Genomic DNA, 23,265 nt, shown 5'->3' on the forward strand with positions numbered 1-23,265 from the left:
ACTTTTGCCAAAACAGGTTGGCCTTTTTCACATTTCTGACATTTGCATCAAGACTAGACAAAATGGGACCTTGTCCGAAGCCTTCGCCATGCAATTCGTCGCCAACCACACGCCTATTCCTGTCCCCAAAGTACATTACGCTTTCATCCATAAGGGAACATCGTATATTGTGATGCAGCATATCAAGGGGCAAACGGCGGCGAATGGCTGGACAAGCCGCTCGGATGAATCAAAAGAACGAATCCTGGAGCAATTGCGTGGTATGATCACCGAGCTTCGCTCTGTCACACCCCCCGAAGGTACAAAGGTTAGCAGTGTCGAAGGCGGGCCTTTCTACGACTGCCGGCTACCGTCGCAGCTCTACTGGGGCCCCTACGCCAGCGTTCGTGAGTTCCATGAAGCGCTGGTCAATAATATTCCCTGGGACGCCGACTACACCAAATACCCTGACCTTATTGAACTCTTTGACTTCTACCGGCAAGCAGAAAACAAACTAGTCCTCACCCATGGCGACCTGAGCAGCCTCAATATTCTGGTTCGTGGGGATAGAGTTGTAGGTATAATAGACTGGGAGACGGCAGGATGGTTTCCAAAATACTGGGAATATACCACAGCGAAGTGTGTGAACCCAAACAACCTATTCTGGGCGGATGTGGTCGATCAGTTCGTAACACCCATGCCGGATGAGTGGAAGATGGACTTCATTAGACGCAGATATTTTGGTGATCTCCCATAAACATTGAGTCTCGTGCATGGTTTCGCCGACTATGCCCTGTCAAATATACGTGAAGCCAGACTTGGGACTGTTCTCATCCCGACCAAAGAACGGAAGTAAAGTGAAGTTAAATCGCCGGCCGGTTCCGTTTTACACAGGACCGAACTAGTGGGGGTTTTAGCTGTCAGAAAGACCGATGGTGGGGTCCGACGCCGAAACTCCGAGGTGATGTCAAGATAGACGACCGTAACCGTTGACAATTGCCACTTTGTCAGCAAATTGTCACAACTTATTATCATTGATGAGGCAATGGGACTGCACCTTTCTATATCCTTACAGCAAATGATCCCAAATGCATGAATATTTATTTTAATCTCATCTCCTCCCCATACATAATTTTCTGCCGTTGATGCTCTGTCGAAACGCCCTCCGCAGAGCTGTACCGCGCTCACAACCAACCTCACATCTACGACGAATCAAACAAATGGCTGCTCACATTTCCAACGGCAATGGCGCATTGTCGTCTGCGTCTGGGCATGAAGGCGCAACACTCGAGGACCTCCCCAAGTCATGGCACTTCACCGAATCCCTTCCTGCCGATTCCATGTTCCCGACACCCGCCGACTCTCATAAGACTCCTCGAGATCAGATAGGTCCCCGACAAGTGCGCAATGCCGCATTTACCTGGGTGCGTCCCGAAGAACAGAAAGATCCGGAGCTTCTGGCTGTCAGTCCAGCCGCTCTGCACGACCTGGGAATCAAGTCTGGAGAAGAAACAACAGAAAACTTCAAACAGATGGTAGCGGGCAACAAGTTGTATGGTTGGGACGAAGAAAAGCTCGAAGGTGGCTATCCCTGGGCGCAATGTTATGGAGGATTCCAATTCGGACAGTGGGCTGGTCAGCTTGGTGATGGCAGAGCTATCTCCCTCTTCGAGTCAACCAATCCTGCTTCGGGCGAACGCTACGAGCTTCAACTCAAGGGTGCCGGTCTGACACCTTACTCGCGATTTGCCGATGGAAAGGCCGTTCTGCGTTCCAGTATCAGAGAGTTTGTTGTTTCAGAGGCGCTCAACGCTCTTAACATCCCCACCACCAGAGCTCTATCGCTCACGCTGCTGCCGGATTCCAAGGTTCGTCGAGAGCGGATTGAGCCAGGTGCCATCGTTTTACGGTTTGCACAGTCCTGGATACGCCTCGGTAACTTTGACATTCTGCGTGCGAGAGGAGATCGTAAATTGATTAGACAGCTTGCCACATACATTGCAGAGGATGTTTTCGGCGGCTGGGATAAATTGCCTGGTCGGCTAGAAGATCCGGACAAGCCTGTTGTTTCTCCAGCACCCAACCGTGGGGTAGCTGCCGACACCATTGAGGGCACAGATGGTTCCGAGGAGAATCGCTTTACGAGGTTCTACCGCGAGGTCGTTCGTCGCAATGCCAAAGTGGTGGCTCACTGGCAAGCTTACGGGTTCATGAATGGTGTCCTGGTAAGTAACCTGTATTGGCTTATCGACATAGCGCTAACGTATATCAGAACACAGACAACACCTCCATTTATGGACTGTCGATAGACTTTGGTCCATTTGCTTTTATGGACAATTTCGACCCGGCGTACACACCGAACCACGACGATTATGCGCTCCGTTATAGTTATAGAAACCAGCCTACTATTATCTGGTGGAACCTTGTTCGCTTTGGCGAGGCCATCGGCGAGCTCATGGGAGCGGGGGCAGGTGTCGACCATGAAACCTTTGTCACAGAAGGCGTCAAGAAAGAGCAAGAAGAAGGGATTGTCGCACGAGCTGAGAAGCTCATCACGCAAGCTGGAGAAGAGTATAAAGCTGTGTTCCTTGCAGAGTACAAGCGACTTATGACCACTCGCTTAGGTCTCAAAACGCAAAAGGACAAAGATTTTGAGGTGCTTTTTAGCGAAGCTCTAGACACCATGGAAGCTTTGGAGCTTGACTTCCATCACTTCTTCCGTCGTCTCAGCAATATCAAGCTGCAGGATTTGGCCACTGAAGAAGCCCGCAAGGAGACGGCGTCAGTTTTCTTCCACAAAGAAGGTCCTCCCACCATTACAACTGAAGAAGATGCCCGAGCACGCCTTGCCATCTGGCTAGAGAGTTGGCGGGAGCGCATCATTGAGGATTGGAAGGACGAGGGGGACAACGTATCAGACGCAAAGGACCTTGAGAGAATCGACGCGATGAAGAGGGTGAACCCCAACTTCGTGCCTCGCGGTTGGATTCTTGACGAACTCATCCAGCGCGTAGAAAAAGACGGCGAACGAGACGTGTTGAACCGTGTCATGCAAATGGCCCTCAACCCGTTCGAAGATCGCTGGGACGGCGAAACTTTCGACGGAAAGACGTACACCGGCAACAAAGACGAGGAACTGCGATGGACGGATGATCCCCCTCAATCCGAGCGAGCTATGCAGTGCAGCTGCAGCTCATGAGCAGAGATAGAATAGTCCCTAGTAAATGAACACACACGTACAGTTGCGTGTGACGCGCAAAATCTACAAGCTATCCTAAGATTTGGTGGTATGTTACGACCGGCGGTAAGAGGCAGCGGTCATGGAGATTGGTTACTCTCCCATGCTTCCATAAACGGCGTAAAAAATATTCATCTTGAACACAAGATAGAGGTAGACCCGACTGAAGCAACAGTTCTGCCGAAGCAGTCCTGTCGCGCAAGCTCACCTACAATAAAATGTGCCCGTATACAATTTAATTTGGTAGAAGAAAGAAAAAAATTCGAAAATCTCGGCGCGAATTGTGGAATAAGTGGTATTGGGTCTGAGGCTGCGGCCTGAGGCAGACGTAAAAAGATGCCGACCAATTAGCATTAACATAAATTAATCGCGGGCTAGCGCCACTAAATCCATCACCCGAACAGCAGGTTCCCTTCCTAGACGTCAACGACTGAGCATATATTCGCCTCCAGCGAACCCTGTAATTATATTCATCTTCCCTCCGTCAAGGCGACGCGATGCTCCGAAATACCTTAGCACGTTCGGCTTGGCGGACGAGTCGGCGGGCCGTCAATGTCTCGCGAACCTTCGCGACGACAAGCCAGCGCCCGGCCGAGGTGGAGCTGACAATTGGTGAGCATCTTTGTGTATAGAGCCATTGAAGGTCCAAGGAAGGCTAATATTGTTGCTAGATGGAAAGAAGGTCTCTATTGAAGGTATGCTTTAGTGCTTGAGCGGCTTGGTCGACCTCTTCTGACAGAATTGTAGCTGGCTCTGCCCTTATTCAAGCCTGCGAGAAGGCAGGTTCAACAGTTCCTCGGTGAGTTAAGACAGTCGTGGCGAGTTTGGATGACATAGCTAACATTATCTAGATACTGCTACCATGAGTACGATACCTCCGAGCCCTCCCACGATCGACCTATCGCTGACAATACTTCAGGAAGCTTATGATTGCCGGTAACTGCCGAATGTGTCTGGTGGAGGTTGAGCGGGCACCGAAGCCCGTTGCCTCATGTGCTTGGCCTGTACAGCCCGGTATGGTTGTCAAGACCAACTCTCCTCTTACTCACAAAGCCCGTGAGGGTGTTATGGAATTCTTGCTAGCCAACCATCCTCTCGACTGCCCCGTCTGTGATCAGGGTGGTGAGTGTGATCTTCAGGACCAGTCCATGCGTTACGGAGCGGACCGAGGCCGATTCCACGAGGTTGGCGGCAAGCGAGCTGTGGAGGATAAGAACATTGGCCCCCTGATCAAGACTTCCATGAACAGATGTATTCACTGCACCCGATGTATTCGATTCTCCAACGATATTGCCGGTGCCCCGGAGATGGGTTCCACTGGACGTGGTAACGATATCCAGATTGGTACATACCTCGAACAGAACCTGGACACCGAGTTGTCTGGTAACGTTATCGACCTCTGCCCCGTTGGTGCCCTCACCTCCAAGCCTTATGCTTTCCGAGCTCGTCCCTGGGAGCTGAAGCACACCGAATCTATCGATGTTCTTAACGGTCTCGGCTCCAACATCCGTGTGGACTCCCGTGGCCTCGAGGTCATGCGTATTCTCCCCCGACTTAACGACGACGTGAACGAGGAGTGGATCGACGACAAGACCCGATTTGCTTGTGATGGTCTCAAGACACAACGACTTACTATGCCTTTGGTCCGCCGCGAGGGTCGCTTCGAGCCCTCTGACTGGGAAGAGGCTCTCACCGAGATTGGCCGTGCTTACCAAATTAAGAACCCCCAGGGTAACGAGTTCAAGGTCATTGCTGGTGCTTTGACTGAGGTCGAGTCTTTGGTCGTTGCCAAGGATATGGCCAACAAGCTTGGCTCTGATAACCTGGCTCTCGATACGCCTACTGGCAGCCAGCCTCTCGCCCACGGTGTTGATGTTCGATCCAACTTCCTTTTCAACTCTCAGATCTGGGGAATTGAGGAGGCCGACGCTATCCTGATTGTTGGCAGTAACCCCCGACACGAGGCCGCCGTTCTCAACGCCCGTATCCGAAAGCAGTGGCTCCGATCCGACCTCGAGATCGGTCTTGTTGGTGAGACATTTGACTCCACCTTTGAGTTCGAGCACTTCGGTGCCGACCACGCTGCTCTCAAGACTGCTCTCTCCGGTCCTTTCGGCGAGACCCTGAAGAACGCCAAGCGACCTATGATCATCGTCGGCTCTGGTGTCACTGACCACGCTGATGCCAAGGCTTACTACGAGACCATTGGTACCTTTGTCGACAAGCACGCCTCCAACTTCCGAACTGAGGAGTGGCAAGGTTACAACGTTCTCCAGCGTGAGGCTTCTCGTGCTGGCGCTTTCGAGGTCGGCTTCACTACTCCCTCTGCTGAGGTTGCCCAGACCAAGCCCAAGTTCGTCTGGCTCCTTGGTGCCGACGATGTCAACGAGGCCGATATCCCCAAGGATGCTTTCGTCGTTTACCAGGGTCACCACGGTGACAAGGGTGCTCAGATCGCTGATATCGTTCTCCCTGGTGCTGCTTACACTGAGAAGGCCGGTACTTACATTAACACCGAGGGTCGTGTCCAAATGACCCGAGCTGCCACTTCTCTGCCTGGTGCCTCGCGAACTGACTGGAAGATCCTTCGAGCTGCCAGCGAGTTCCTTGGCGCTCCCCTTCCTTACGATGACGTCGCCATGGTCCGAGACCGCATGGTTGAAATCAGCCCTGCTCTGGCCGCATACGACGTTGTTGAGCCCGTCGCCCTCCCTGCCCTGAGCAAGGTTCAGCTTGTGGACCAGAACAAGGGTGCCAAGGTTTCCGGAGCTCCCCTCAAGAAGGTTATCGACAACTTTTACTTCACAGATGTTATCTCACGAAGGTATGTAAACTTGATTTATCGTGTACTTGAATTTCCTACTAACAATCTCTTTAGCTCTCCCACAATGGCTCGTTGCTCAGCGGCCAAGGCTACTGGCGATGCCAGGACAAACTTTATGGCTCCTGGTATGGAGGAAGATAAGCCTATGGGTCAGGTCGAGTATGGCGTATAGGGCGGTGGTGGTAAAAGAATAGAAAGATCTGCTTTGTTTTAATGCGTCTGGCAAGTTCGTAGTATGTACATATTGGACGTCTGACAGAGGGCTGAAGGTAGATAAGTTGAATACCTAATTCCCTTCACTACGATGTGCACTTCCACGGGCTTTGCCGTTTCACATCTTTCTCTTTCGATTGATATTCGGAAGGAACATGAACATGTTTCTGTCGCATGTCGCTTTTGATGCTCCGTCGACGTACTTGACTGGTGAAAGCTGAGTTTCTGGTGCAGGTCCGTAAGCCTGTTCCTAGTTGGCTTTGCGGGCCTGCTCCTGTGCAAGTTGTTCTTTTTTAATTTCTGCCTCGATCCTTGCCCGATGGGCAGCCAACTCTGCTTCCCGAGTTCCCGCCATTTGGGCAGACCGCGCCACGAAATCCATCATAGTGTTGGCCTGGAACTCGCGCAACGATCGATTTTGCCTTTCTGACTGGGGATTTGATGGTGTGTCATGGTGGGAATCCTGCGGTAGCTTGGCTTCCATGTTTGCGATCATGTTGCTCAAATGTTCGGGCTCAACGCCGCGTGGGATGTCTGGTGCAGTTGTACCCTCTATCTTGTCGAGGGCTTCATATCGCCGTCCATCTTGAAGAATGCGCTCGTGCTCGCGCATGCACAGCGCGAGGAAGTTTTCGTTGGTGCTGATGGCGTGGGCATCGAGACCTTCGAGCTCTGCTTGCAAAAGATCAAGTTTGGTCGTTGACGTGATGTCGCACAAGGTTTCATCTTTGCTTATGGGGCGAAAGATGGCGGGCGCGACGCTCAGTAACGGGGGAATGATGGCGAGGCCATCCGGATCAGGGATATGCTTGGGATATTCCAAGCGACCCGGGCCTGAAACAGGACGGTCGGGTGGCTGAGCCATAGTTTTATTTATGTATCGATTATGTAGCGCCTTGAAGAAACTAATTCATCAAAGCGTGGATCATTTGTGGCTGTATGCAATTGATGCTACACAGCAGCTAATGTTTGAGATGAGTGGTTGAAGAGGGACGAGAGTAGGGTTGGTGTAACACAGAGGAGGATGGCTGCATCCACACCTGCATAAGTGGACGTTATTTAAGGTGCTAGAATAAGGATCCGCGATGGGCCTGATCATGAAAATATTTTGTAAACAAAGCGTCAACGTTGCGAGGGGCAATTCGATTATTAGGCAGCAATATACGGTTTCTTGAAAATAACATTACCAAAAAAGACTAATAATTCCGAAGATACGAAATGAGCGAAAGGATCGACTCTAGTGAAGGTGTAAACAGGGCTGAATTAAGGTAGTAGTTTCGTGATAATACTCCAAGCATGATATCTACCGAGTACATGTCCTTGACACACAATAACCACCCATTTCTTGCTATAAATACAATGCTAACCCCATACTCCGTCAAGCGCCTTATACTAATGTGATTAACTTATATCCAAAGATTGGGGTGCTTGTCTGGTAACTGAGATCGATACCAGCAGGCCTCCCCGTATGCACATATACAATTCATGGCCGAGTGCATGCTGGACTAGCCCAAAAGATCCCATCGATCAAGAGATCTCGCTGTGAGATAGCAATACTCTCGTATTGAGAGATTGTCAACGATGTTGCGTCCGAATAACCGAATGGGGAATTTGTTCAGTATGAACCTCGCTAACAGGGAACGCTGAACAACAGACTGTCCCGAGCTATCATCCTCGTGATGGAAGAACGTTTCGAACATATTCCCTCATGAGCCTGACGCCCGCTCTCACAATATCTTCGAGTCGTTGATCTTTGCGCTTCCTCAGCCATAATAGAACAACCGACAGAATAACGAGATCAGCAAATATGTGTTTGACCAACAACCAGGCAAACCACTTCACCCATGCTGGGACACTGCGCTCCTTCTTCGTTCGCCACTCTCGACCCGTCGTAATTTGTTCTCGTAACGCAGCTACCTCGGCAGACATGGTGGTTAAAGCTCGTTCGACCTTTCGCTGCCAGCGACCACTGCTTCGATCGCTAGTTGGTACATCAACTTCGTCGTCTTCCAGGTCTACCTGTCGCTGAGATCGTAGTTCCGCTTCGTCATACTCGCTCATCGGTCTCAACTCTTTCAGGGGGCCTTCACCATCGCTTGCTTGTTCAGGTTCTTGGGGAGGTTGTTGTGCGCCGGCGCCAGTTGATTGATTGGGTCTCGGCGACGATAATGACGAGCTTGGACTGTTATTCTTAATCTGATTCCATACGAATTCGAGTTCTGACACAAGTTCCTCAGCGTCCCTGTTCGACCCATGTTAGTTGGTTCGCATAGTTCGATTTGATGGATAACGCTTACGGTGTGGTCGCATATCGATGCATCGTATCTATCAGCGCCTCGATATATCTCCTCTTTGACTCTGTTCGGCTCAATCCTTTTTGTAGATTCCACGCATCCCATTTATCTTTCTCGCGCTGAAGTTCGTCGGACGCTAATCCCGAGGCAGCAGTCGGACGTTCCATTACACCATCAACATCACCCTCCATTGCCTGTTTATAGAGCCCATAAAGTCGGAGTCGATCGGTCGGCGGTGGCCTCGATGCGCCAGTTTTGGGTATCTTTTTAACTGTGTTGAGAGCGTGTACAAACACGCGATCTGATTACACGTCAGCCACCACTTCCACGTTGAGCACAGGTTGTACAATACGACATACCTACTGAATCCGCCATTTTGGCGGCTATGCTTTGTGTAAAAAAACGACTCGCGACACGCAAGTTGCGGCCGATGAGAGGAAGTGGCAATTGCGTCGAGGTGCAAGTCGAGCTTCGATATGGGGGTCCTTTATCGGACCTTGAGCCGTCCGGACCGCGGCTTGATGGCCGAGATAACGGAACCCCACAAGCCAAGAATGGAAAGGAGAACAACAAACTCGAATTTGAAGGAACGTTTAATCTTGTGTATTAAGAAAGAATTAAGGTGAGAGAGAGTAAGTGTAAAGATAAAAGTCAGCCAAAGAAACGCCTAGTCGCCCGTGTGTTATGGCTCCATTGGGAAAAGAAAGGAGGGTCCTTGAAACTAAGATGATGGATCAACGCTCGATCAGAAGCAATTGGATGATGAAATGATGTTAGATCTTGACCTGGGCCGGGACCTGTGGAGGACCTCGGCGCCCACGGGTAACGGGCAGTTTACCTGCCAATGGATGGCCCTCGGAGGATACGCTTTCAGGGCCGTCTCCACTAGCAGAGGCACGTCCCCTGGGGGAGGGGATGACATCTGGGGATGGATTCGATAGAGTACAAAGATGATGGATCTTTAATTAATTCTCTACCTATGCAATACGGAGTACCCATGGGCATGGCATCTACTACAACTCAGTATAACTCACATAAATTATTTGAATTACATTTCCCACTCTCTCTGTGTGTCCCTTTGCCACTCACCAAGCTCTCGTCGAAACAGATACCTCCAAGTCGTGTTTTACCTTGTACCGAGCTTATTCTCCCCTCCTTTCAGCGGTTCGAGATTTCGGGATCTGAAGGCCACCCCCTGCATCCAGTGTCCTCATGAACCGAGACACGTGAAGAGAGGTAAAGTGTGTACATTGGATCGGCGGCCTTGCTAGCTTTTTAAGGACTTCATAACCTGTAACTTTAACTCTATTGGTAAGTTTTAATGACGTGCAGCATTGGCTGAACATTTGAGGACCCAACATGACTACGATTACATGAAGAAAGGCAGCGGGTGTTAACTTGTTTACTCTTATCTCCCAAAGTTGGTCTTACAGTAACCGATGAAAGCATGAGAGACGAAATTAATAAATTAGTTTGTGTTATGCAGAGTGTAGACTCCTGTACCATTTGCTTTTTATACTCCCAACGTCAGGTTCAGTTGTTCACTGGAAATCCATGATTTGCGTATCGTCAAGATCCTGACTCCGCCTTGCGCGATTGCGCCTTCTCCTCCAGCCATTGCTTCTTCTTAGCTTCGTAAACTTTCATTAATTTCTCGTTCTTCAACACTTGCAGCGCTGCCTTTCCGCCTGCTTCCGCCTTGCGTTTAGCAACACCAAAGGCCAGGTGTTTGTTTGTCTCTCCCCACCCATCAAGATAGACTCCGATGGCAAACAGCGGGAGGCCTGTGTCCCTATCTTTTCTCTTGCATGGCATGTCCTCGTACCGGATTTTAACTCCAGGCACCGCGATCGCTGTACTCAGGCGAGCCTTCGCGTTTCGCTCTGTCAGGGGTTCCACTGCCTTGGCTTCGGGCTGCGTAGATTGTTCTTGCGTGGTAGGAGATTGCTGGGTAACGATGGGTTGCGCTTGGGCTATTATTTCCTGATAACTTTCTGCTTGCTGGATTTGACCTTTGATTGTTCGACCCCATAGCATCTTGAGCCAAGCAACGGCGTTTGCGTTTCCCTGAGGGTGCGATTTGACGACTGCTCCAACGTATGCTTCAAAAACATCGCCTTGAAGCTTAATGACGTCCTTGTTGTTCTTCTGTGTTTGTAGCAGGACTGTCATCTTGCCAATGTCTATAGGCAATTGCGTTTTGTTTTCCATGCCGTATTCTCGGTAGTACCCAGCGAGTGTGACATTTCGCACAAGCTGTTCGCGGATTTGGCTGCACCGGCCTGATGGAAGATGCGGAAAAGTCTCGAATATGAATTCTGTAGATATCATTTCAAGTGTCGCGTCACCATACCATTCCAGCTTCTCCCAGTTTGGACGTCCAAGCCCGGGGTGCCTGAAGACTTGCGCTTCCAGGTCGGGATTGATTGGTGGAAGAGGTGGCAGGCTGTCGGATATCTCTGTGGAAGACCATCGCGAAATGCCTGGCGCAACAGAGGCAACCGTAGCAACCTGCACGCGCTTGCGTGGCTCGTCTAGTGACTCTTCTGCCGGTCGTTTTGACATGTCGTGACCTAGCTGGGGGGCCGAGAAAAACAGCGGAAGGATCTAGCTAGGCTGGACGAGATCGGCGGGTTTTGATGTTAGTGATTGGGTTCGTTGTTTTTCTTCAGGGCTTAGGTACGAGGTATGCCGAGTATCAGACTGAAAAATTGCTCTGAACTTTTCTAGTGACTAACGAACAATCTGTAACATCTGAAAATTCGGTATCTGTCTCTTTATTCTGCCTCTTCTTCTCTTTCTTTCGAAGGAGAAAAAAAAGAGCAGCAATCTTCGCGATACTAACAACAATAATTGATGAGGGTCACGTGATCCTTGCTTCGTGTTGTGATGTTCCAAGACCCAAGATCAAATTGAACACCAGGCAATCGATTAAGTGAGCCTCCTGATAAACTAGATGTGGTAATTACGTCTTCAAGAGAAAGTAGATGGCAAAATAGAGTGCATATGTTCATATCAAAGTCGAGTGACACTCTATAAAAGTGCATTTTTATTGGTCCATTTGGAATCGGTATTCAAGCTGAGGACCCGTATTCTGATCGCATTATCCAATCGGGGCTTTCGTTCAACTTTTGCGCAGACTTCAGATAAGACGTCAATTCAATCACTGGAAAATTGACAGGAGCAACATTTAATGTCAACCACGTCAAGATGAGTGTCCCACGCGCGCGGATACTGGATCTGATGAAGGTGATTCTATCGAAACCGGCACGGTATTTCTCGTACTGATTTTCCACAGGCGCAATGCCAGGTCTTCGCGACGTCCTACAACCCTGAGGGTGTCCGTATGGGTACCAAGATCCTCCGACAACGGCTACGAGGTCCAGCCACGGCAGCATACTACCCTCGAAAGACAGCGACGATACAGGACCTCAAGCGCGAATTCGGACCAACCCTGGCAACTTGGGATGAGGGAGAGGAGGACCGATTTGAGTACATCGAGGAGTAAGCTGGAAACTGCAACCTTGGAAATAGGTGCGAAAGTGCTGACAATTTGATTTCAGACTCAAGCTTCGCGGAAAGAGTGCGCCCAAGAAGAAGAAGGGACCTCCAGGTATGCATCTTCGACTCGCCGGCTCCAAGGAGTCACTAACAGCTTTCCAGCTCCTACCGGCAAGAAGCGATAAATCAGACAATGAATGTAATGACAAATTCGATCTCGATCATGGCAACGTAGGAAATTCCAGGGATCCCCTACAAACAGTAGACGATATTTCGATTTTACGACTCCTTGTATGTGGTGTTGGGGCAGTGATGACGAGGAAAGCCAAGACATCTATGGCTTTCTCTTCAGTATGTACAATTACTTGTATTACCGCAAAGAATGCATTGTTCAATTCTCAATTAGGAAAGTTTGTCTGTGCTTTGATCTGTTGCTTGTTCGGTTGTTGGATAGGAAGCCCGTCCAACTGCGAAAAGGATATCGATGCCTTGATTCGCTCAACAATCCAGCCACACTTCTCATGAGTGTTGAAGTATCTCAAGTGTTCATATTGAGCAGAAGAGTGGCAACATCTTATGGCATTAAAGTGACAAGTTCTGCTCAAGGTGACGTGGATACAAGCTTGGAGTGAGAATGCCTTGGGCTACTCACACCCCTTTCCTCACAATCTGTTCGAGTTGTTTGTACTTGGCAATTCAAGCCGGTGCACTTTTCTGTCTCTCCGTCTTCTAGCCGCAGAAAGAACTTCCAGCCGTCGTTCTCCGTGTATGGGCAACTAATTCATATTAACCATTCGGTAAATATCAAGATTGGCATGCACGCTTCAGTTCCATATTTCATATTAGACGGCTTTATTCAGGCACGAAGTCTTCTCTGTAGACGTCTACTATGGAAGTGTATAAGACTCAATCCTGCATTGGCGTGCCTAAATCTACTATAGGAACAATAGCAGTGACAAAGCCACGATGGCTTCAAGATACAGGGCATTGCATTTAGTGACTACAGGCCCCTATTTAATCTGCCAGTGCCAGCTGCATGCGACATCTCTAACAAAAGTGGAAGGAACAGAAGTGGCCGGTCTGCTCCTGTCGGCCGTTAGCACCTGCCACTTTACGCTCCTTCCATCTTCACTTTCCTTCCGCTTGGCTTGCCGAAAAAGCTGCGTCAGTGATTAACCTCCACTCCCCTTCCGTCACCATATCTTCTTCCTTTCTTCCACCCCTTCACACTTTTCTTCTTTTCACAATCTCCCCTCAGCACAATCAATCAGCCTCTTCTTGGTTCGTACATTCAGTACATTCACTCTCTTTGTCTCACATTGCGTGTTACTTGCGTCCACTCCCTCACTACAATTCTTATCCGATCACGGTCTCGCCAGACTCTTTGCATCAAAAGTTCAACCCAACCGGTGCGACTACATGTCTTCACCTGGGTATTCTCAGGCATCGCCTGAAAAGAACAGCCCTATCTTCACGGCTGTTGCGCAGGGCGACACTTCAGGCAGTTCCCCACGTGCCTCTGTTCTGGTCAGTAAACTTTTAGCTTTGTCGGCTTTATTGGATTTGCCATAGAGTGGCTTGATATCATACCACTTTTCCCCCCTTGTCTCTTTTACTTACGAATAACTTACCGATGTAAACCACAGAAGGAAACAGGTAAAATAAACCCGTCAAAGAAAAGCATCTCGGCCCTCACAACGTCGAAGCTCGCGAACCAAGGCCTCCCAAAGGTGAAACTGCCCATCTGACCCGCGACAAATAATTTACTAACCATTATAGAAGATGAAAATCAGTCACGATTACTCGGCTACCGAACAATCTTACCCTGTGGACAAGCTCCTTGCCAAGATTGAGGAGCAGAACATGGATCAGCAGGCCGATTCCCTCAAGGCGAATCACGAAGCAGTCTACTACACAAGAGTATTTGATCATGCGTCCTCAAGCAACTCCCTGCCTGTCACTCCTGCTACCGATGCCTTTCCAAGCACGGCCCCTACTACACGACCCGCCAGTGCTACTCTCGACGATGCTCGTAGCGAAAGCGAAGAAGTGGTCCGCCTGAAGTTGCAGCTCGCCCAAGCAGAGAGCAAGATTTCCAAGCTCGACCAAGAGCTAGCAGACACCCGCGTCTCTAAGACTGTACCCGGCACATCTGCCATTGGATCCAACAACTCGTTGTACCCTACTCGTGAGGGTGTATGGGGATCTCCAGATGATGCTCATTCCGATACAAGCGATGCCATGTCTGCTTCCACCTTCAATCGTACTCGAGAAATCTGGGGAGCACAACCTGGCCCCTTCACCAACACGCTTCAGGCACCGGTTGCTGAGCCGGCTCCTGGAAAATGGCTTGGGGGACGCGGTTTTAACCTTCCAGGCCCAGAACCTATTGGTCCCCCCTATCCCATCATGGAAGGCTTCCGCAACGAGCGTATGACTCCCGATGCAGAGATGATGCGCCCCGGCTACGGACGCCGTGGTAACCGTATCGAGAGTCGATTCAACTCCCCCCAGCCGTTTGGATCTGGTTATGGAGGAGGCTATAACAGCCCTGCCAACCAATCCGACTACATGGGCAGTCCTGTTCCTGGAGCACCTATGAACGCTCCTCAGGGACTCGGCCCTATGGGCGTCTACCCGCCCTATCCACCTCCTGCTGGAACACCTCTGTCACCTCATGCTTCTGAGTTCACTGCTGGATCTGGATGGAAGAATGAAGTTGGCCCACATGCCATGTACCCACGCAGGGGACTGGACCCAAGAGAGGTTCTCGCGCCCGAGGATCAGACATATCTCCCCCCAACTGAGCCACTGAACTACCGTCGTCTCTTGGATCGCAATGTCAACTGCAACTGGAAGTACATTGTCGACAAGATTGTATGCAACAACGATCAGCAAGCTTCTATCTTTTTGCAGCAGAAGCTCAAGGTCGGAACCCCCGAACAAAAGTTTGAGATCGTGGATGCGATCGTAGCCCAGGCTTACCCCTTGATGATCAATCGTTTTGGCAACTTTTTGGTGCAGCGATGCTTTGAGCATGGCACACCTGACCAGGTCATCCACATCGCCGAAGCTATTCGGGGCAACACTTTGAGCCTCTCCATGGATCCTTTTGGCTGCCATGTTGTTCAGAAGGCATTTGACTCAGTCCCGGAAAAGTATAAGGCCATTATGGTTTCTGAACTTTTGCGACGCATCCCGGAGACGGTTATTCACCGTTACGCTTGCCATGTTTGGCAGAAGCTTTTCGAGCTTCGTTGGACCGAGTCGCCCCCACAGATCATGAAGTATGTCAACGAAGCACTGAGCGGAATGTGGCATGAAGTAGCCCTTGGGGAAACTGGTAGTCTTGTTGTGCAGAACATTTTTGAGAACTGCCTTGAAGAGGATAAGGTATGTCGAGTTGTTTTTATCAAAGTCACTATACTAACCCTTCTTAACAGCGTCCTTGTATCGAGGAGGTTCTTGCCAACATTAACATTGTGGCACATGGCCAATTTGGTAACTGGTGCATTCAGCACATCTGCGAACATGGTGCTCCTCCTGACCGCAGTCGGGCTGTTGACCACGTCATTCGTTATGCCGCAGAGTACAGTACCGATCAGTTCGCTTCCAAGGTTGTCGAGAAGTGCCTCAAGATTGGTGGTTCAGACTTCCTCGGCCGCTACCTGGACCGAGTCTGTGAGGGTCGTCGCGACCGTACACGCATCCCACTCATCGACATCGCGAGTGATCAGTATGGCAACTACCTCATCCAGTGGATTCTCAACAACGCCTCTCCTCAGCATCGCGAGATTGTTGCCGCTCACATCCGAAAGCACATGGTCTCCTTGCGAGGTTCCAAGTTTGGTTCTCGTGTCGGCATGCTCTGCACCAACCATGCTGCTGCGACTCGTCCCGGCCCTGGCGCCGGTCCTGGAATGAGTGGACGCATGGGACCTGGACCACGCTACAGCAACGGCTACCGCTAAATTCTTCTATTCTTTGCCAATTGATCTCTTTTATCGCCATAGACAGTTTTCTGCTAGAGGATGCAGAGCATTCCCCATTGCACTTTTGTTTCTGTTTTTTCATTGTCATCCACATCGAGGAGCCCATATCTGAATCGCCGATCCTTCCACTCGTCAAGATCACGCAACAAACCAGAATTTGTCGACCTTTCTTAAGAAACATCTTCCCACACAAGTAATTTACAGATCACACGACATCCTAAGCCCGGATGGCTACTGCCTCCTCGGGTGCATTGGACACATTATGGTTATCGATTTTGCAATATGGAGAGGATGGTAGATACTAAGCACCGGCAGTCCTTGCAGAGCTGACCTCTGTATCACACCGTTTATGGGCTGCCACTCTTACAGGATGAGTGGAACCATGTCTTACGGGGTGCCATGGCCATACTTCTTCAGTCAATCTACGGGTATGAATGACGGTGGTCTAGAAGGGCTCCCTTAGAGGTTGGGGTGGGTTATGAAGTTGTATGTCGTTTTTCTATGCGGATGCTGGGTTCAGGCGTCTTCCTATAGCACACGGGTCGTTACGGTAGTCTTTAAATCCCTTTAATAAACAGTTAATGCTTTTATCACTCTCAATGATCCAGTTGTGTGCCGTGATTGATGAGCCAAAGTCGGATTGTTTCAGCCATCTATCTATCTTGCTCGAATTCACAATGAAGCATGCCCATGGTTGCATGGTCCCTAACGCCGCGAATGCTATATAAACGACAAGACAGCGATATTTTTACGAAGTTTCAGCAGCAGAGGAAGCAACCGGATCATCGTGAAGGGGTGGAAACTCGGTATCAAGCGCCTTTGGCAGGTCTGCAAGAGTGGAAGAATCGGGGCTAACATCTTTCTCCCAGGGCTTTCTTGGGGCAGTTCTGGCCCCAACAGGTTTCACAGCCTGTACATGATTTAGTAAATACACATGAGTTCAAGAGTTGTTATATCTAGGGTTGGACTCACGGGATCCCTGACGATGGTGTTTGGTATTTGTCGAATTCCCGGCACAGGCTTGCCCTCTTGGATAAGTTTGATCATTTCGGCAAACCCCATTGGATAGTTAGGCTGATCTTCTGAACCGGATTGAGCTGCAGCGGCTTTCCTGTCGATATAGAGATCAGTCTTTGGTGCAGCCTTCTGCCAGTCCAGGACTGCAGTTGAGGTGGCATTGGCCTCTGCGCGTTGACGGTATTCCTCTGGCAAGACATCCGGGGGCTGATGGTTTGTCTTGCTAGCTAACCAGCTTTTGTAGGAACCAAAGTCGATGTCGACGCCAATGCGCTGCGCATAATAAAAGATACGAGCGTGGATGGCCATATCTAAGAGAGAGGCTTGGGGATCTTGCTGGCCAGGTTCACCAAGGATGGCGCAAAGGCCTGACTAATGAATTGTTAGCAACTCTTAGAATGAGAAAAAGGATGGCTTATTTACCATGAAATTTTTATCTTTGGTCCATGGATATGTATCAAAAGCAGTGAATATGGCATCATCATCTTTGAGAGCCCTGATGCGATCAGCTCCAGCAAGAGACTGTGAGGGCTGTTGCTGGCTCATTATGAGAATCTTTGATTGGAGGTTCTCGAAATCTGTTAGATCTCAGTAAGCTTCACATTCAAACACACATACAAGCATGGAATTTCATCGTGTCCATGTGCAAGGGGATGATCATCTCACTATGTACTAACATGTGAGAAAAACAGGCCCGGGGTTGGTAAAGCTCACAGGGCTAGCAAAGCTTGCCTGTTCAGGACTTGGGTCAATCAGGCCTGAAACAGTAGCAAGAGGTGAACCTCGGTTGAAGTCGGTTTCCAGACAGATTGGATTAAACTCAGGTCGGGTGCTATTCTGTTAGCTCACGTGGGGCGGACGGTCTAAGACGTGACCATGAGAATGTGAGAAATATCGGAATAAGTCGCTGTAGGCAATTCAGAGGCAGTGAAATAAGTTTCAATAAGAGAGACGGAGAGAAGATATAAAATCTTTTTGACTTAACACATTCAACTCCGGTATTCGCAGTGACTTATCATTAGCTGAAGTCCGAGAAGGGAAAGGTCGCGATAAGATAGTGTCGTGCTTCTCCAGACCCACACGAGCAACCTTCATCCACCATCACGAACCTCTGCTATCCACCACCCACTTACTTCCTGGTCTAGACGACACTGTGTAGAGAATCTATCGCGGTCCTAGCTTCAGTACAGTCTTCGACCCTTCCATGCCATCGCGGTCGTTGTTTTCTTTGTTGTTGGCCATTCCTTGACATTCTGGGGCATACAACGTCTCTTTTCTATTCCTCCTGTAGCCGTCAACCACCACTCCCTGCCAGGTTAGCTCCAAGCTCCCCTGCCCGTCGCCCCGATGAATCGAGTTGCCGTCAAATCCCTTCGGACGACCTCTCTTTCGACCGTCCGCGCCCTCCCTCGAACCCCGCGTCGTGGCTTCTCCGTCTCCTCCACGGTTCTCGCCCATCAATCTCGATCCAAGGCCAGCGCGCATGCTCGGTACGCTCATCGCAAGTCGACGAAGCACATTCCACTAAAGTCCTCCATGTACTTCCGGCGCTTGCCCACCGCACTGCTTTCCAGTATCGTCGTCGGATACGGCGCCTGGTACTCCTACAACAGCACTGACTTTGCGCCTACTTCCACCTTTAGTGCCAACAGCCTCACATCCACTCAGACGGCTGATGCGGTGCCGACTCGTACCGTCCTTGTAGTGGGCGCTGACGAACTCAGGCAAGGCACCATTGTTGGTGAGGGACCAATCTCCAAGGCTACCAGCGACGACGGCCGTCGCATTGTCGAGATGTTGACGCCCGATCAGGCTACACAAAAGCTACGTCGCCTTGAGCAGTCTTACTCCGTCAGCCGAGGTCAAGGTGTTACTCGTTATGACTTGGTCCAGCTGCCCAGCAACGACCCAATTGAGGATGATCACGCCGAGAAGATTGTCCAAGTTCCCAGCAGGTCTTCTGCCGAGACTGACAACAGCGACTGGATGTTCTGGGGCGTCTTTGATGGCCATTCGTAAGTAGTTGTCACGGAATACAGCTTGCGCAGTGAAATATTAGGGTCCATGACTTACACATTTTAGAGGATGGACTACTTCTGCGACATTGAGGGAAAGCTTGATCAACTATGTCGCCCGTGAACTCAACGCGACCTACAAGCAGGCTTCTGGCGAGCTACCTTCTGAAGATGAGGTAACTCTGGCCATCAAGACTGGATTCAACAACCTGGACAACGAGATTGTTCACAAGAGCGTCGAGAAGGTGTTTAAGGGAGGTTCCAAGACTGTTGCTGCCGAGTTGTTGCAGCCCGCTCTGTCCGGATCGTGTGCTCTATTGTCATTCTACGACAGCCGCAGCAATCTTCTGCGTGTTGCCTGCACAGGCGATTCTCGCGCTGTTCTGGGTCGTCGAGCGGCGAATGGAAAGTGGACTGCCACAGCGCTCTCAGATGATCAAACTGGCAGCAACCCCTCGGAGGTTGATCGCATGCGCAAGGAACACCCTGGAGAGGAGCACGTCATCCGCAATGGTCGTGTTCTAGGTGGATTGGAGCCCAGCCGTGCATTTGGTGATGCTGTCTACAAGTGGAGCAGAGACGTCGCATACAAGCTGCGTGAGAATTTCTTCGGCCGCAGCCCCTCGCCCCTTCTGAAAACTCCTCCATATGTTACAGCTGAGCCTGTGGTCACGACAACCAAGGTCAGCCCTGAGAATGGCGATTTCCTTGTTTTGGCCACCGATGGCCTGTGGGAGATGCTCACCAACGAAGAGGTTGTCGGCCTCGTAGGCAAGTGGATCGAAACTGAAGGACAGTCTGGAACCAACTCTCAGTTTGATGCTGCCTGGGACAGGATCTTCGGATCGTCAAAGACACCTCTGCCCGTCGAGGAGAGCAAGACTGCTGGACCTGACGGCAACAAGACCCCTATCCGCGTTCAGCAGTGGGGTATCGACCCCGATGCCAAGGATCGCTTCACAGTGAAGGACAAGAATGTTGCTACACACCTTATCCGAAATGCTCTTGGTGGCAACAATGACGAGCAGGTGTGCGCCCTGCTCACTCTACCTTCTCCATTCTCGCGACGTTACCGGTAAGGAACCTCGTTCGCAATCATATGTGCCGTAACTAACAACTGTGTAGCGATGACTTGACTGTGCAAGTCATCTTTTTCGGCCATGGCGAGAAGACAGGCGAGATCACCGTCAACCTCGAAGCCACTGCCGGTGAAGGCGTCAAGGCGAAGCTGTAAGACAGTTCTGTATGTGACAATTTTTTGGTGTATCTTAAAGCTCAAGTGTCGGGGTGTGGTGACCAGAATCTTTGTACACTGGAGTTTGGGGGCGTTTCGGAGGTTCTCGGAAAGCGAATGGCAATGCGTTTTCTTACCTTGTATTGTTTGGGTACAGCATGTGAGGCCATCTACGCGGAGTAGTGTATATGGGATCATGAGAGTCCTACTAGGGCACTGAATCAAAGCAACTTGCTCATGCAATAATTTTTTCAAGTAGTCCCTCCCATAAAACGGAAGCATGTCAGCCCAAATCGACACACATGTATCCAGGATCGAGTGGTGATAGTAATGGTTTGATCTGACATTCATCTATGTTGAGTCTAATTGAGAAAGCCGTACAACGCCCAGCAGTGCTAAACCCCATATATCAATCAAAGCAAACTCCACATCAGCCGCTGAAATCAAAGTGTCTATAGACATGAATGGCAGAAACGTGTTAAAAAGAATTGACCTACGAGGCTGTGTAATGGTCTATTTTTCATCCCTGGGCCAGAGAAGCTTCTTCGTTTTAAGACTCCAGCACATCCTTGCAAAGATTATGATCCAGACAATGATGATAGCAACGGTCATGACAGACGCAAAGATGTGTAGGCCATTATTGTCAAAGACCTTACCCATGACGCTAGTGGCCGTAACCTGTAGATAAAACAAATGAGATTTTGTTCACGGGAAGTTGCGTCGAGGAGTAAATGCTTACAAGAGCAGTATTGGGAAACACAAAAGACCACCATGTCATCTGGAAGGGCATATGGTGGCCTGACCTGGTATATTTCCACAATGCGCCGACGCATACTAGGAAAAACCACAGGGCAAGGCCCCATAGCCAGAGACTCACAAGAATACTTATGACTTTGATGATGTCTGCGACATGTGAAGCGCCTAGAAAGTCCTCAGGCACAAGTAAGTCTGCCTGGCTACCGAGTTGGGCTGCGGTTGTTAGATATCTACCTCTGCGGAATCAAACATGACAACGTACCTATACCAGCTGCAGTAAACCCATAAGGACCTATAGACATGAACTAACAAATATTAATTGGTATATTAACATGATTGCAGAATGTTAAACTCACGATACCGGGTCTCTGATTATCCCGTGGAAGCTTCTGAGTCATTAGACGATAAATAAAAGCAGAAGATATCATAAAGGCGATTAAACATCCGGTTCCTTGAATCGCAGTAGCTCCGAGCGCCATAGCCACGGTATTTACTGTCATTTTATGGCCCGAAGATTCCGCTGCAGCGATGAGATTTGCTGCAAAGGGTGCATTGAGAAGTAGGGGGTATGCGGGAAAGACCCATGTGGGTGTCATTGTGTGAACGGGGAAGATCCTGAGAAAAACTGTCAGTATTGAAGGTGTTTAAAGGGTAGGAATTAGGATATCTCACAGTGTTGACCATAAAATAAGATATAAAAATGCGCTGACAGAAACGCTGAGGGCGGCATAGACCCAGAACACCCACTCCATGGCGTTAAGAAGCCACGGGCCTGTATGAGGAATACCATATTGACAGGTATTGATTAATATTACAGCAACACTAAAATTGTCAGAGCTGATCGAAAGTGAATTGCAGATATGTATCGCTCACGAGACCAACTTGTGTATGTCAGTACCAGTCTTGCGTGAAGAATAACCGGAAACTTACAGATGCTGAGATAAATAGTGATTCTATCTGATCGGTAAAAGAATGTATGAAACTCCCCGGGCGAAGATGAAATCTTGTACATATGAGAACACAGTTCATAATAAATAGGACAATGTTGAGGAAGAAAAAGAAGAGGCCGATGCCGTGTAGCCAGGGATCTGTCCATTTTACTTAGTGAGGGTCAGTCAAGTTCCCTTGGATTTGGAAGAAGGCGTGTCTACATGAATGGATAATATTGGCAATGCCGCCGGTCGACATTGTCTAGAGGATGTCAGCCAGGCCACAATTGAGTCTCGGAAACACCTACCAAAGTAAAATAAGTCCATTGGTAACAGGCAATGCGATCCCTTAGACCGACCTTTCGGCTCTGAGGCGTCTTTTCCACTGTGGCCATAACATGATTCAAGCTGTGAGCGGTAATTGTAGAACTTTGGTTAACGAGCCGAGGGCGACTTTGGTTGTTGCCATTGGCATCCTCAAAAGCAACCGCGGCGATATACGACGGTCGTTGAGTTAGTACAGGCCGCGGTACGGCAAGACGCCTTGGGTTTTGATTTGTCTTCCCGTCATGGGCAGCGGGCGCCGACGCTACGGCCGAAAAGAAAGGCGGATGCTCTTCTGACGGAGACTCATAGCCTGTAGTCAGACCGGTCAGCCCGGAGGCCGAAGCCGGAGACGGAAGACCGGCTACCACTGGATAGCCGGAGGGGGCCATTCCGGAGGAGGACCGCCAATGTCGTCGGCGCGGCGGGCGAGAAGCTTAGAGACACAGTAGATGACCACGAGAACGCTTGGTTCCATGTGAGTGAAAGCAATGTGGAAGTAGACCAGGTGAGCGACAAAGACGATATGGTGGAGAATGAGAGAGCCCAAGTTAGCGAGCGGCATGATCGGAGTTGTAGGCGGAGGAAAAGGCGAGATTTAGTCTGAATTGATGGCCCTTGTTCCCGGGGGGGCCTAAGGTAGGGAGGGGAAAAGGGAGTGAAGAGTTTCTTGTTTCGGCGGCTGATCAGTACCAAAGTCAGGTTGACAAGTGACTTTATTAGGAGCCGCGTGAGCCGCTTGTGGATGGTTGAGTTTGGTGAGAGGGTGAGGTTGATTCAAGGTGCGAAAGAGGTGGAAGGAGAGGTTGAAGTGATGGTGATGGAGTATGAATATTCTTTGTTAGAGTTTCGTATTTCTACAACTACAGAGCAGCCACTGTAGAGTTCAACTCAGAAGATATTCCAAGTTTTTATTAACTAACCAACGATTATTTATGCTAGTAATTAA

The 23,265-nt window shown here is 49.8% G+C and overlaps 11 protein-coding genes across 11 annotated transcripts; 6 read left to right on the forward strand and 5 right to left on the reverse strand.

Moving 5' to 3' along the window:
- Window positions 1–88: 88 nt before the first annotated feature.
- On the forward strand, window positions 89–736 carry FPSE_07297 (uncharacterized protein; the record flags this gene model as incomplete). The annotated part of the gene is made up of 1 exon (XM_009260415.1): window positions 89–736. One exon carries the CDS (start codon window positions 89–91, stop codon window positions 734–736), a length of 648 nt encoding a protein of 215 aa, XP_009258690.1.
- Window positions 737–1,199: 463 nt separating this feature from the next.
- Window positions 1,200–3,178, forward strand: FPSE_07296 (uncharacterized protein; the record flags this gene model as incomplete). Its single annotated transcript, XM_009260414.1, has 2 exons — window positions 1,200–2,204; window positions 2,252–3,178. The coding sequence occupies 2 exons, from the start codon at window positions 1,200–1,202 to the stop codon at window positions 3,176–3,178; spliced, it is 1,932 nt and encodes a 643-aa protein (XP_009258689.1).
- Window positions 3,179–3,714: 536 nt separating this feature from the next.
- FPSE_07295 (uncharacterized protein) lies at window positions 3,715–6,213 on the forward strand (the record flags this gene model as incomplete). Its single annotated transcript, XM_009260413.1, has 6 exons — window positions 3,715–3,829; window positions 3,889–3,912; window positions 3,965–4,016; window positions 4,069–4,083; window positions 4,137–6,041; window positions 6,096–6,213. 6 exons carry the CDS (start codon window positions 3,715–3,717, stop codon window positions 6,211–6,213), a joined length of 2,229 nt encoding a protein of 742 aa, XP_009258688.1.
- Window positions 6,214–6,504: 291 nt separating this feature from the next.
- FPSE_07294 (uncharacterized protein) lies at window positions 6,505–7,119 on the reverse strand (the record flags this gene model as incomplete). The annotated part of the gene is made up of 1 exon (XM_009260412.1): window positions 6,505–7,119. One exon carries the CDS (start codon window positions 7,117–7,119, stop codon window positions 6,505–6,507), a length of 615 nt encoding a protein of 204 aa, XP_009258687.1.
- Window positions 7,120–7,922: 803 nt separating this feature from the next.
- FPSE_07293 (uncharacterized protein) lies at window positions 7,923–8,923 on the reverse strand (the record flags this gene model as incomplete). The annotated part of the gene is made up of 3 exons (XM_009260411.1): window positions 7,923–8,496; window positions 8,552–8,849; window positions 8,908–8,923. 3 exons carry the CDS (start codon window positions 8,921–8,923, stop codon window positions 7,923–7,925), a joined length of 888 nt encoding a protein of 295 aa, XP_009258686.1.
- Window positions 8,924–10,117: 1,194 nt separating this feature from the next.
- On the reverse strand, window positions 10,118–11,113 carry FPSE_07292 (uncharacterized protein; the record flags this gene model as incomplete). Its single annotated transcript, XM_009260410.1, has 1 exon — window positions 10,118–11,113. One exon carries the CDS (start codon window positions 11,111–11,113, stop codon window positions 10,118–10,120), a length of 996 nt encoding a protein of 331 aa, XP_009258685.1.
- Window positions 11,114–11,758: 645 nt separating this feature from the next.
- Window positions 11,759–12,234, forward strand: FPSE_07291 (uncharacterized protein; the record flags this gene model as incomplete). Its single annotated transcript, XM_009260409.1, has 4 exons — window positions 11,759–11,797; window positions 11,847–12,052; window positions 12,112–12,161; window positions 12,212–12,234. 4 exons carry the CDS (start codon window positions 11,759–11,761, stop codon window positions 12,232–12,234), a joined length of 318 nt encoding a protein of 105 aa, XP_009258684.1.
- Window positions 12,235–13,468: 1,234 nt separating this feature from the next.
- FPSE_07290 (uncharacterized protein) lies at window positions 13,469–16,020 on the forward strand (the record flags this gene model as incomplete). Its single annotated transcript, XM_009260408.1, has 3 exons — window positions 13,469–13,576; window positions 13,829–15,442; window positions 15,493–16,020. The coding sequence occupies 3 exons, from the start codon at window positions 13,469–13,471 to the stop codon at window positions 16,018–16,020; spliced, it is 2,250 nt and encodes a 749-aa protein (XP_009258683.1).
- A 769-nt stretch (window positions 16,021–16,789) lies between these two features.
- On the reverse strand, window positions 16,790–17,604 carry FPSE_07289 (uncharacterized protein; the record flags this gene model as incomplete). Its single annotated transcript, XM_009260407.1, has 3 exons — window positions 16,790–16,951; window positions 17,014–17,430; window positions 17,482–17,604. The coding sequence occupies 3 exons, from the start codon at window positions 17,602–17,604 to the stop codon at window positions 16,790–16,792; spliced, it is 702 nt and encodes a 233-aa protein (XP_009258682.1).
- An 801-nt stretch (window positions 17,605–18,405) lies between these two features.
- FPSE_07288 (uncharacterized protein) lies at window positions 18,406–20,307 on the forward strand (the record flags this gene model as incomplete). The annotated part of the gene is made up of 3 exons (XM_009260406.1): window positions 18,406–19,073; window positions 19,141–20,148; window positions 20,199–20,307. 3 exons carry the CDS (start codon window positions 18,406–18,408, stop codon window positions 20,305–20,307), a joined length of 1,785 nt encoding a protein of 594 aa, XP_009258681.1.
- A 513-nt stretch (window positions 20,308–20,820) lies between these two features.
- FPSE_07287 (uncharacterized protein) lies at window positions 20,821–22,708 on the reverse strand (the record flags this gene model as incomplete). Its single annotated transcript, XM_009260405.1, has 7 exons — window positions 20,821–20,985; window positions 21,047–21,276; window positions 21,326–21,368; window positions 21,420–21,678; window positions 21,736–21,835; window positions 21,994–22,066; window positions 22,301–22,708. The coding sequence occupies 7 exons, from the start codon at window positions 22,706–22,708 to the stop codon at window positions 20,821–20,823; spliced, it is 1,278 nt and encodes a 425-aa protein (XP_009258680.1).
- Between the last annotated feature and the right edge of the window lie 557 nt (window positions 22,709–23,265).

This window comes from Fusarium pseudograminearum, chromosome 3, assembly GCF_000303195.2.
Source record: "Fusarium pseudograminearum CS3096 chromosome 3, whole genome shotgun sequence".
Classification (NCBI taxonomy): Eukaryota; Fungi; Ascomycota; class Sordariomycetes; order Hypocreales; family Nectriaceae; genus Fusarium; species Fusarium pseudograminearum.